This window comes from Tasmannia lanceolata, unplaced genomic scaffold (genome assembly GCF_043159265.1).
Source record: "Tasmannia lanceolata isolate RefF3 unplaced genomic scaffold, GAP_Taslan_0.1 ptg000015l, whole genome shotgun sequence".
Taxonomy (NCBI): domain Eukaryota; kingdom Viridiplantae; phylum Streptophyta; class Magnoliopsida; order Canellales; family Winteraceae; genus Tasmannia; species Tasmannia lanceolata.
In genome coordinates, this window is record NW_027518692.1 from 24,900,039 (window position 1) to 24,913,153 (window position 13,115).

Here is a 13,115-nt window from a genome sequence, read left to right on the forward strand (position 1 = left end):
AATTTTGTAACACTTTTTTTTTTTTAATAAATAGGCATTTTCTCGAAATTTCAGACCGAAATTCCAAATTTTTTTTGAAAAAGGCCGAAATCCAGAATTTCGGGAAATTAAGGTTTCGGTCTCCACCGAAATCCAAAATTTCAGATTTCAGTCGAAATTTAAAACCATAGAATTGGGACTACCTTGACACAAGCGTGTCTTTGTAATGTTTTCCATTTTTCCATACAGATTAGAAATGTCATTATACATTTTTGTAGCAGTGCAGAGAGAGAGAGAGAGAGAGAGAGAGAGAGAGAGAGGGAGGGAGAGACCTCAACCTGAAATAAATATTGAAAAACAAAAAGATGCATGACAACCAAAATAGTCGCCAACAAAAAACTAATTAATTGAAAAGATTAATGCAAAATACCATGAGAACAAATCCAGAAAAACCATTCCAAATTTTGAATAAAATGATTTTCAATATCAAATCGCTGCCAAGATCGAATTCACGGATAAATTGGGGAGAAAATTGCTTTGAAATTCAGGGGATGCTTGGGAAATTTTTTAAAAGGATGACATAAAACCCAATATATTCATGTACTAATATAATTTTTTTGTAATATACTACACTCAGCATATAATTAGCAAATTATTCATAAAGATTGAGACTTCTTAAAAACATCATGCGATGTTTAGTAAAGGAACTTATCATGAAAAATTCATGAACAATTTGTAAATAATTCAAAAAATGAAGATTTAAAAAAAATAAAAAATTGAAATCCAACATAAAAGAATCTCGAGGCATTGAAGAACATCAGAAGAAAACAGCTTAAATGTGGCACCAGGTGACACCATAGGATTAAAAAGCAATTTGATATAGCTTGCTGTACTTCGCGCGCAAGAAGAGCGATCGAAAAACTGGAGGGCCCGGTGAGCCCACTGCAATGGCACCGAAATGGGGTCCGTGGGCCGTACCGAAAGCCATTAGCAACTTTGTGACGGGGGCGACCATGGATTAACTAACAAGATGAAATAGCTATCATAAAAAAGCATGGATTGAGCGTCTCTAGCTTTAAAAACCCATTTTTTTCGCCTAAAATTAGCTTTACACGATAGAAGCCCTAAACTAGCTAAGCTAAGTACGCACGCAATGGGGCGGGAAGAGCCCTACCCTATAGTTTGAAACTAGCACTGAATCAAAGAAGCTAGCATAGCATAGCGAAAAGATGCTCGACATTATTAAAACCAATATTATTATACAAGATGCTCAACCATTTCTCAAGAATATATAACTAATCAGTGCTACACTCACTGGTAACGAACAACAGGAATCACATACAAAAGTTCACAAAAAGTATGCCAATCCACCGGTGAAGATAAAGGCACATCCAGAGAAAGAAACTCTAAAATGCTCGACGAAGGGCCGTGCGCTTTTAAAGCGCATTAATCAGGCTGTGAAGTGAAGGTCACAAGGGCTATGAGACCCGATTAAGCGTAGGAATTAGTGCCAGAAGCCCTAGTAGTAAGCAGAAAATGAAAAGTCGCCCCAAGCTGATGAATAAGCTCAAGATAGCCAAGATGGATGGAGTAGTGCTAGTCTAAGACAAGACAGACTGATCTCTATTCTCTTGCTCGCGTTTACAAGGTTTCCCACTCACTCTATTGAGTTACAGCCCTTATTGGGTTCTGCAAGGAAGAATCTCGATAGGTCCGCAACCTGTGCTGTGGTTGATGCCCCACCCGAGCTCTAATTCCATACTCGATTTGCCGGTTCTTCGTCCGAGCGGCCCCCTGAGGATGCGGGAAGCCAATGATAGGAGTGGTTAACTAGACTCTCTTTGAAGTATTTCAACCTTGATGCCCTATCCGTGGCGACGCCTAAGCCGCTTTAGTAGGGACGGACTGAAATACCCCATCATAGCACTCTAAGGTTCAGCAGGGAACTATTGAAGCTTCCAGCTTTCCACCTATATGGATTGTTTGGGCGTAAATAGACACTATCTTCGTTCGGCACGTGTCCAGTGCAAACACAGTCTTGCTCCTATAGCTCTCCTCTCTGGTTGCGCGTTCAACAACTACAACCTTAACACTGCGCTCCGAGGCCACTTTTGACGCTGACATTGCTCTGGAAAACCCTCGCTGCTTCACTCACCCGTGAGTTGCAAAAACTTGCTTCTGGATAGGTCTCCTACAAAAGAAAGAAACCCCCTAAAGGAAGAGAACTTTTTAAGGGAAGATTAGAGAAAGCTACCAAACTCCACATGTCGGATAAGGTCAGTCGAATCAATCAGTGGAGCACCTGCCTCATGCTAGCCAGTCTTTTCTTTACCATTATGGCCTCCTACCCTGCCCACCGCCCCGGTTCTAAGCCAACCCTTACTTATCTATTGCCATCCGCCGCCCATGCTTCGCCATAGAGTTAGGTAGGCCCCCACAAGCTGCTAAAAGATTTTAGTTTCGAACCAAGAGCCCAACTCTTTTTAGAAAAAACAGCTTTCGTGCGGTCTCTTAGTCAACTACCTGAACAACAGTTTGATAGGTCACTCAACGTTAACACCCTCCGCCCTTTATTCGAATGGTGGTTTCCGCTTCCTTCCCCATACCCTAGAAAAAGTCTCCTCATTAGAGGATTCAGGTGCGCCTTCTCATCTCGAGTTGAGGTTGCTAATGTCCCCACCTTCACCCTCTTTTAGAAGTGGAGAGAGTTGATACGAATGATTTTGATGCTGAGGGATCGGGATTTGCTTCTTCTTTAGGATCTGCTTCAGCTTGAGCTTAAGATTTGGCTACTTCAAATGCCCCTCTTCCCCTTGCTTTGAAGTCGACCATAGCAGAGGAGGAATGGTTAGCCTATCCCTCGGTATTGGGTGAAGATGCGAAACTTGGAAGAGTAGGGGTCAACCATAAATTCACATTAGTATTCAATCAGAGTTGATTATGATAGTGGTGCCTAAATTCATCATCATAATATTTCAGAGCACTAATTTACATACACTATACACATCACAAATGATTAGTTGGAGTGAATTAGTATGGTTGGTGTTATTAGAACTAGTCAAAGAAGCCTGGTGTTGTATGAACCACAATGAGCACACTTGTGATACAACCAATGGAAGGGAGCTGACCCTCTTTTCTCGCAATCGTTGCACAATATTCCCTGCATTGAGTTTCCTTCACATCACATTTGACACCCAGATATTGACAACAAGCCATGTTTGGCAACAATGAAATATTTTCCAAGGAATATTAGTTTATAAAGTGAAAGAGGGGTAATGAGGGTGGGAGAAGGTGAGACTTGAGTGGGTATGAGTGAGGAGGGGAAGGACTGGCTAAAAAACAGGGTAAAAAACATATTTTGAGTATAATTTTTTTATGTTGTTTTCAGCCTTTCATCACCCCCTGTTTTTTATATTGGGTGAACCAATATTTCATGGAAAAAAATTCATGGTTGCAAAACATGCCATTTATGTAAATGGGCAATTGAAGAAGAAAAGACAAGAACCTGAGTCCGGCCACAGTACTCTTCTGGAACTTTCTCTTCAGCCAAGAGCGCATCTAGCATCCCAAAATAAACCTGCCAACCCATCATCAAAATGGTTATGCCCAACGATGAAAATGTTCACTCATGTTGATGCCAAAATTGCACATCATTCATGACTAAAAAAGAACAGTCACATGCCCAGCATTATAGCACAGAGAATTACTGTCTTCAATAAAAGGGGCTATGCTGGCTATGCTGCATTATGGAGTTCAATATCATAGTTTTAAATTTCGTCCAAAATCTTTTGAATTTCAGTTGCGACCGAAACCGAAATTTCGTGAGATCTGAAATTTCGGATTTCCCAAATTTCGGGAATTTCGGCCAAAATTTCAAGAAATTCAATTTTTTTGAAAAAAAGAAATATTATTATCAAATTTCGGTAATTTCGACTGAAATTTCCAAAATGATTATTTAATTAATTTTTTACTGGATTTCGGCTGAAATTTCGGGATTTCAGCCGAAATTTCGACCGAAACCGAAATTTAAAACCATGGCCAATATAATGTAGAAGAGTATGAAAACTAACCTGCATGTCCCCCAATGACTTGCTACAAATTGGACAGGTATAGTGGGTACAGGTGTAGTCCTACCAACAGCATTAGAAAGCAACTAGTGAAGTACTCTGAATGTTCACATAAAAGCTATCAAATATACCAATATTGATTAAGGTAAATGAAGAAAATACCTGAAAACAGGTAGAATGCATCAAATGTCCACAGGGCAATGCCTTTACTGGAGATGTTGAGGTGAAGATATCCTCATGGCAAATGGGGCAATTTGATTCAAAACATTTTTCTCTGCAGATATGCACTGCTAGTGACCTTGACATGCAGGCATTGCAATTCATACAATGAAAATAATCAATACCCAATCCCTTTCCAACTCGACATAGGTTGCAAAATGGGCAGTGGTAGATTTCCCTGTTGGAGAACTCAAATGTCAGAAATAAAACCCAGAACATCTTGTAGAGGGGAAAACTGATAAATGATAGAAGAAAGCACAATCCAACCGAGCTTGGTTCACCACTATTGCAGGAGAGTGCTGAAATAACCAAAAAAGTACAGATAAAAAAAGGGCGGCCCAGTGCACGAGGCTCCCGCCATTGCAGGGTCTGGGGAGGGCTAGATGTACAGATATGAGGCGATTTAGAGAGGCTACCAGGGACAAGGTTTACATTGGGAAGACAATAAGAATCTCATGCTAGACAAATGGAATTGAATCCATGATTAAATTAATCATTTGCTGGTGAAAGCAATTCGGAAGACATAACCTTAGATACTGTTTTCATAACCTCATTGGTGACAAGCATCAGTCAACCGGATGCAGATTTTGAAGTAAACATTTGTTCGAACTTGGAAGTTGGAAATCAAGTATTTCTGCTAGAAAACATGCATGGTCTATGAGGTTCCAATCAGTTTGGGACAAGCAGTGATGTTGGTACCATTTTAATGAGTTTCAATTTATCCAAATGTAAAATGTGTTAATGATTTCAGAAGACATTAAGGACACGTTTGGATACCCACAAGATTTAGATTTGGATTTCTCACACTTGCAGTTAAGATTTGGAACTGGATCAGATCCTTAGATTTGCAAATCAGCTACATCAGTGAAAAAAAATCCGATTTTCAATTCTGTTCTGGAAGACATTATTTGGAAATCAATATTTGTGGCAATTACCTACACCATCGTTGCTACTCGACCTTGCTGCTACAGCAGCCCTCCCTCCCTCCCTCCCTCCCTCGTACAACAGGAGCATGAGGATGATTAATGTATTTTGTATCCAAAACTCAAATCCAAATCCAAATACAAAAACATGAGGTATCCAAACATGGCCTTAATGGTGTGGTACAACATTACCCAAAGATGCTCGGGGGCATTATTCTATATGTTCAACATTATCATCTTGAACATTCTAACTTCAGCCGTGCCCGGGCTCCCAAAAGTATACCCATTAAAGTTCAGTTTAACATTGGGATAGGCAGTGAATCTATTTAGATTTCTTATTATTAACTTTTTACCATTGATTTGCATCAGACTTCCCACCGGGGACCGATTAAACAGTTCAATCTTACAACTAATTGAATCTTTTGTTCTTGTGGATCGAACTATGAGAAAGATATTTCCCATTGGGGACTGATTAAGCAGTTCAACTTTACAACTAATTGAACCTTTTTTTTTTTGAAAGGTAACTAATTGAACCTTTTGGTCTTGTGGATTGAATAAGGTGAAAGATACAAGCTTCATCCTAGTTTATAATGGTATTCTCAACAAAACAATTTTTCATCTGGTGCAGATAAGAGCGAGTAATAAAAAAAAGTTGCATAAGCGAAGACACAGGGTAATTCTTAAATTGGAAGGTTAGTGTTTTCAATTTCTTTTCATAGAGAAGTGGGAAATCTGGACCCATAACCTCAATGTTACACACTTTAGGGTATCATCACTAGAGCAAAGACTCAACTTCATGAAATTGGAAGACTTAGTAGCCAATAGAGGCTTTAATGATTTGTCAGCAAGAAAGAGAACGGAGTTTGTATAGTTATAATTACCTTGCATCATCAAATAATTTGCAGAAAGAGCAGAAGTATCTTGCCATGGAAAAGCCCTCACAAGAAATATTAGAGCATCTAGGACCTATATGCTGAATGATCAAGCATTTCATGCACATCATCTTGGTAGTAGATTTCCTGCAAACATTGAATGTATGTAAGAGATGCTGTGAAGTAACTTTAAAGATCAAACGTAGGCCCTGTTTGGATTGCAAGAAAAACATTTCTGATGGAAAACTTTTTCATGGGAATTTTTTTCCTTCCCACAATTTAGAGGGAAAAGGTATTGTTATGGTTAATTTAGAAGGATATTATCATAAATTAAAGGTGCGCAGAGAAAAAATTGATTAGGGTTGGTTCAGATTGTCTTTTTTTGTAAGTAAAAAAGTAAGAAATTTGATTAGGGTTGGTTCAAATTCTTGCATTCTGAACATGGTCGTAGGAAGGACAAAAGCTTAGAATATATCATACATACATATCCATTGAATGATCAGAGGAATTGTCATGGCAGTATCTGCATGTGAACAGCTGATTGCAACAGCCAGCTAAAAGTTTACAGTTTCTCTTATAGTGACTGCAACCAAAGGTCAATTTGAGTGAATCTCGATAAGAAGCACAGTGACCAGGAAGTTCTCCATCATTGCTTGAGAAAGTTACCTCTGAATGAGACAAATTCTGCTTGGTAACTATCCAACGGCTAAAACATCAAGGTAAGTTTTGTCATTTTTAAAATTTTTATACATGGATTCATTTAGTATACAACAGACATTGCTTAGTAATGGAAGTAATGACTTAATAGTAACCTCATCAGGAGTTTCTGAATAAGATGTGACTTTTCCTTTGGATCTAAAGCAGCATCACGTGACACTTTTCTTACTGCAGCCTCCAGATCTTCCTGGCTCATGGTAAGAAAGTGCTCCTGCTGACGTGTAAACTTCCGAGTCAATGGTGAAAGTTTGCCTGGATTCTCAGCCCTATCTGTGACATCCACAATTCCCGGGAATCTCTGCTTGTTACCCTCATCACAAAATTTTCTGCCTTCGGAAATTCGGAATTTATCCTCATTTCCACTCAAAATCTTTGCCTGATCGTCTCCATTATCTTTTTCAGAAGCTTTGATAGTATCACTGACGAAACCCCCTTCTACATATCTTGGTCCTTCATCATGACAGTTCTCCCTTGTTGGATCACTAAAATCTTCTTTAGACAGATAAGTGGCAACAACTGCCAATGGGTCTTTTGTTACTGAAAGAGAGATAGTTTCATCCTCTATAACTGTGGTTGTAGCATTCCCTTTCATTCCTTCCCACCATTCCCTCAGCCATTCAACAAACATAGTATTTTTTGTAGCTTTATGCCAGGATGACATCATAGTGTGTTGCTGTTCTGGGGTTAAAGATGTCATAAACCAGGGTATCATTGTCTGCAGGATTTCTGCTGTTGTCCTTCCCATTATGCATCCTACAATCTTTTCCTGCTCCTCTACAGAAAAGTTCTCCAAAAATAACGGCCATAGATGAATCTCTTCACGTTGCATATGTTGTCCTAATGTACTCTGCATTGACTTACACATTCCATGGAGCTTCACACACAACTCTCTGTACTTAAATATTCTCTCATCCAATGTAGCCACATCCACAGTACTAGACAGTCCAGAAAGAGAAACCCACAATTCTGAAATCTCATCTAGAAGACAAGACATATTTTTAAAGTGTCGTGCCTCCAATTTATGGTCAATACTATAGGATTCACTGATATTTTCTAGCATTCCTTTGGCCTCCAAAGCAGGAAACAAAATTTCATCCTCTGCGTCACTATGTGCTTCATACAAAATCTGTACAAGATGAAAATGTTGCTGAAATTCTACGAAGACTTCAAACTTTTCAACCATCGTAGCTGATTCAAGAACAAGATATTCTAGATCATTCTCAAGAACTTTGTGAAAATGGAAAATGTGGTCAATTGGTTTGGGTTCTTGAGAAAAACTGGAACTGGCATCAGCTTTGTTGGCAACATATTTGGAGGAAGAAAATTTCTTTAGTGCTCCTGAAAAAAATATTTGGAAATTGATTCCACTGGAGTAAGATGTGCTGCATTTTCCAATGTTGAGTGAATTAAAACACGGAGACTCTGAAGCACTTAACCATGACCTAAAAGATTTATCTGCCAGGGTTTCTATATCCTTGGCCTTGTCAGCAGAGTTTGCCTTCCCTTGACCAAGGTGATATCTTTTGCAGAGTGTATCATCTAAATCTAAGGAATAAAATCCACTCCCCTCTTCACTTTGTTCGGGTATGAAAGAGCTTCTGTTCTTGAACATTTCTTGTAACTCTTTTCTGATGAGGGAAGTTTTACATGAATACCCAATACATAACCACTCGTGCAAAAGGGATGCAAAAGGCATGTCAAGTAGAGGTCCTGTTTATTGAAAAGTTCAATAATATTCATTTAAGAAATTAGCAACAACTAACTGAGCTGACAAAATAGATTCAGAATGCATTTGGGAAATAATTCAAATAAGTCAAAGTATCATAAAAAAAAATCAAATGACTCAAACAGACCTGCCAGTTTTACGATACAAAGAGTGGTTTTCGATTCATCCTCACTTAACTGCCCTGGAAGCCAAATCAAGGCACATTTTAATAACCCAAGAGGCATCATATGAAGGCTTGTGTATAACAAGCTCCATTGCATTTCACGGTTGCAGTTCTTGTGAATAAGAGGGAAAACCTGTACAAACAAATAATTAGTATTCACTTCAAACATGATCTTGAAGTTGCAAACCATATATAATATTTACCTCTGATTCTTGAAAAGTAAAATGTTGACTAATTCCCATCATGAAAGATTCTAATTTCTGGTATAGCTCCTCCACAAGTCTGAGCAATGATTTCTCACTTTGAGCATTAAAAGTTTGTAGCACATGCAGGAGACCTTCAATTTGACTTTCTTCAGGGAATAGTTGATGGGAAAAACATATGGAGCTATCACCAAGTTCATTCAATACTGGTAAGATTACTTTCTCCAGGGCGTCACTATACACAAAGGGAATTTAAGTCATTAGCTAATAGTACCATTAGGACACATTTTTTTAAAGTAAATTACCATTAGGACACATGCACACAAACAGACAGACAAATATAAACTTATAATTCAATAAGATCTTCAATCTAAAACCTTAACTCAGCAGTAGGGGCCTATGAAAAGGAAGCCCTAGAGCAACAATGGAGATACCTATAAAAAATGAGGACATCTGCGATGAACATTATTCGGCCACTGAGTGAAGATAAAGTTGAAAAAATCTCTGAGCCTTTCATTTGATGTAGCTCCTCCAGAATGTCTTTTAACTCTTTCCTGATAGCACCATGCCAATGGAAAAGACCATCAATAGGATGGTTACTAGCAATATTTTGGAGAGGATCCGATTCAATAACACAACATTTTTCTCCGGTTAAGTTCTTCCTACTTGAAAATATTTGCGGAAACTCCTTCAATTTTAATAACTCAACAGAACGTGAAGTTATTTTTTCATTCTTTCCTACAGCGTAAGCTCCATAAGAAGACAGTAAGCTCTTCTTATCAAGCCAGGAAATCACCACCTTCACAGGAAAACTCAAATTCATTAACAATTTGGAGTTGATTCAAAAGTAAACTGAAAAGATTAAAGTTTGGGTTCTACCTCCTGCAAAAGCTTTTCGATTGGAAGAACTTCTTTAAAAGAATGCATAACATCTTCCCGTTCATCCACAGAAAGATATGATACCATCCATGGAAGAAAATCCTCTAACAATATTACAGGAACACTGCACATGAATTCCCAAACAAGTGAAGCCTGTTCTTTCAAGGAGAAATGCCGCATAAGTAAAGGGAAAACCTGCATCCAAATATATTATAGTGAGAAAATCCTCCAACAATATGAGAGGGCGGAGTGCTAAATGGTTGAGCAAAATGAAGCATGAAACATACTTCAAGGATATAGTTCTGCGTCAAAGAAACACCAAATGGTGAGCAGCCATGGATTTAAATTTCAGTTTCGGACATAGCCGAAACCGAAATTTAGGCTGAAATACCGAAATTCGGTAAAATATCAAAGCAAATTTCATTATGGTACCAAAATTTCGGCTGAAATTACCGAAATTTTGTAAACAAACTTAAAAAATCAATTTTTTCCAAAATTTTGGGTGATTTCAGTCTCGGTCCCAATCGAAATCCGAAATTTCGGACGAAATTTAAAACCATGGGTGCAGCTGACATTGCCACCAAAATGCCTGAAATAGAACTAGAAAAAAAATTGCATACCTGCTCTTCTTCTTTCAGCATATGCTGGCAGATTGATGTCTCAATAGTGCCAGTACAGAAAGCAAGTTCTTGAACTGGCTTGGAAGAATTTCCATCATCCTCCAATAAAGCATCCAACCAGCAAAAAACTGAGTCAAAAAGGTCATTTATGGTGCTATGTTCAAGGCAATATGTGCAGGCTATGTTCTTGATACGTACGTCAAGTGCTCGAAAGATTACCTGCCAAACAAATTTAAAGTTGATTAGGGAAGCGTAATGAATGCACGACACAAACTCGTTAACTTCCAAGGGAATGTCAAAATCTAAAATTATTAAATGTAGTATAGCATGCAAATATGCAATCATTTAACAGTTGGGGATTTAAAAATCATCCCGACTTCCAAATGAGATGGATGAAGAACATTAACCACTTACATTTATTCAAATATGATGAAATTTAGTCACTTTTAATGCCCTCCACCAATGAAATTTCCTTTTATGAGGAAATAATCCCTTCAAAGTGTGAAGCATACTGAATGCAGGAGAGAGCGAAAGAAAAGGGATATGTACGAACCACATTTCCAAATGCTGGAAGCTATTAGGAGTATTTGTTAAAGAACTACAGTAATATTTATGCATGAGAAATATAAATAAATAAAATGAATCAGTTAATAGAAACTTACAAAAAAATCTTTCGGGTGATTGGGTCGAGCACACAAGTTACAGATAGCAAATTGTTTAGTAAAAAAGGGATGTATTTTGGTTTTTTAAGGATCTTGTACAACCATATGTACTTTAGTATTTATATATGCATCCACACCAAGAGCACTTCATTTAACTGTACTTGCTTCAGCCACTACTGTTTCTTGTTTTGAGCTTCTGATTGCAATGGCCTTGAACATGGTTGTTTCCTTATAAGGACATGAATAACACTTAATTATTGATAAGAAAAATGCTTATTCACATTTAACCTGAAAAAAATTTCATTACAATACATGATAGCCCAATTCATAATTTGCATGTATATGTATTTATGTAGGCAATTGAACCAGTGATATCATAAATACACATTTTTAAAAGTCCAAAGAATTAGATATATTAATGTAAATTAGACAAATATAGGAAAATTGAAAAAGATAAATCAAATATAGGTAAGCTTGAAAAAATAAAAGGAAAATGTGAAAACTAAGGTAGGAAAAGCTCAATAGCATATACAAGGAACCCCTAAATAAATATTTTTCTCTAAAATTCTTCCTTTTTTTAGCATATTTCCTCTCCAAATTTAAATTTGAGCATTCAATTTTTAATTAAAATAGCTAAGAATTCAAATGGCCAGAAAATCATATCCCAAAAGCTCACCATATGCCCAGAGACTTCACTAAAAAGTCATTTCCCCTTGATTCTTTACCTATTTCAAGACGCAGTTTATCTCAAAATGAAAAATCTTCTTTCTTTTTTCTTTGGAGATTTCAAAGGCCTAAAAGATTTCCGATGATCACATCTTCAAAATCCTAACCTAATAATCAGTTATCTTTTCAACTTTTCCCTACACAGGCACACGAAATTAAAATTATTCTTTGCCTGTTTTCGCTCTTTCAATTATGAACATTTTAGAAACCACCAAAAATAAATCTCCCCGTTAGATCAGAAAGTGATACGTGTATCTTTTTTTTTGGATTTGATTAGAATTTCTTCTTATCTTTATTTCCTGTTTCATCTCATAGGAGTCTAACAGTTGTTGGTATTTTTTTCTATTTAAATTTCACAATGAAATGGAAGATCCCCAAATAGTTTGGGACAAAGGCTTAGTTGAGTTGAGTTGAGTATGGAATGGAAGATGGACATTTTGGCTGTTATTTTTCTTTGTTTTAAACTTTTTGTGATTTGGAGAGTGAAGGCTCCTCTCGAATAGAGTCTATTTCTTCATTTTCTGTGCTTCATCTTCAAGAAACAAACGGAACTCCACCGAAAGTCCAATTGCAAAGAAACAAAAAACCCTAGAAAATACATACAAATTGAAATAAACATTTCCTCCAAAATTGTCTACAAAATGCAAAACAAAAGAGACCTCACCTCATCCTCAGCGGCACAGTGATACTTATAAGCACTGCAGAGAAATCGAAACCTCCTGCAAAGATCGATAATCGAATCCCGTCTAGGGCACAAATCAGACGAAGATAATGACACTGTGAGGCGGTGGAGATCGGCGAGCTCTGAGCGCAGAGCCTTGTGGAAGAAGACCAAAAGGAGGATCGGAGAATCGATAATCCGGCCGCCGGAAAGTGATCCGGCCACCGGAGCCGGAGATCGGGCACCAATCTCCATATCTAACCACCATTAAAGAGGGAAAATCCAAATTACCTCTAACCCTAAGAAGCTCCTCATTTTCTTCCTGCATCAGAGCTTTCAATCTATGCATCTCTCTCTTTATCTATAAGAATTCACCCCTTAGGTCTTCTTCGAACTCTTTTTTCTAGGGTTAGGGTTTTTTTTTTAACTGGAGGTTGATGGTGATGGGGTACCTAACCCTAATAATCTTTTGCCTTGCCCTTGTCTGTTTGTATTTACGTTCCCGCCTTTAAATAGTTTTAAAAGAGATTGGGTGACGATATTTGTCGTGGCGGGGGATGGTAAAATCGCACCCACCGTAGGGTAATTCGCACCACTCTAAACGTCGAAAAAACGTTAATTCTCGTTACAAGGGTGCGAATATCCTTTAGTGGGTGCGAATTTATTATCGCCAGTGTTTTATTGCTTCTTGTGTTTTC

At 37.8% G+C, this 13,115-nt stretch overlaps 1 protein-coding gene across 1 annotated transcript; it reads right to left on the minus strand.

Moving 5' to 3' along the window:
* Positions 1 to 1,218: 1,218 nt before the first annotated feature.
* LOC143845649 (zinc finger protein BRUTUS-like At1g18910) lies at positions 1,219 to 13,115 on the minus strand. Its single transcript, XM_077354040.1, has 13 exons — positions 12,421 to 13,115; positions 10,369 to 10,587; positions 9,749 to 9,943; positions 9,304 to 9,668; positions 8,870 to 9,104; positions 8,631 to 8,799; positions 6,873 to 8,487; positions 6,545 to 6,766; positions 6,070 to 6,207; positions 4,209 to 4,443; positions 4,050 to 4,109; positions 3,485 to 3,556; positions 1,219 to 3,139 (listed from the first exon to the last, which is right to left on the minus strand). The coding sequence occupies exons 1-13, from the start codon at positions 12,670 to 12,672 to the stop codon at positions 3,038 to 3,040; spliced, it is 3,879 nt and encodes a 1,292-aa protein (XP_077210155.1). The 5' UTR covers positions 12,673 to 13,115; the 3' UTR covers positions 1,219 to 3,037.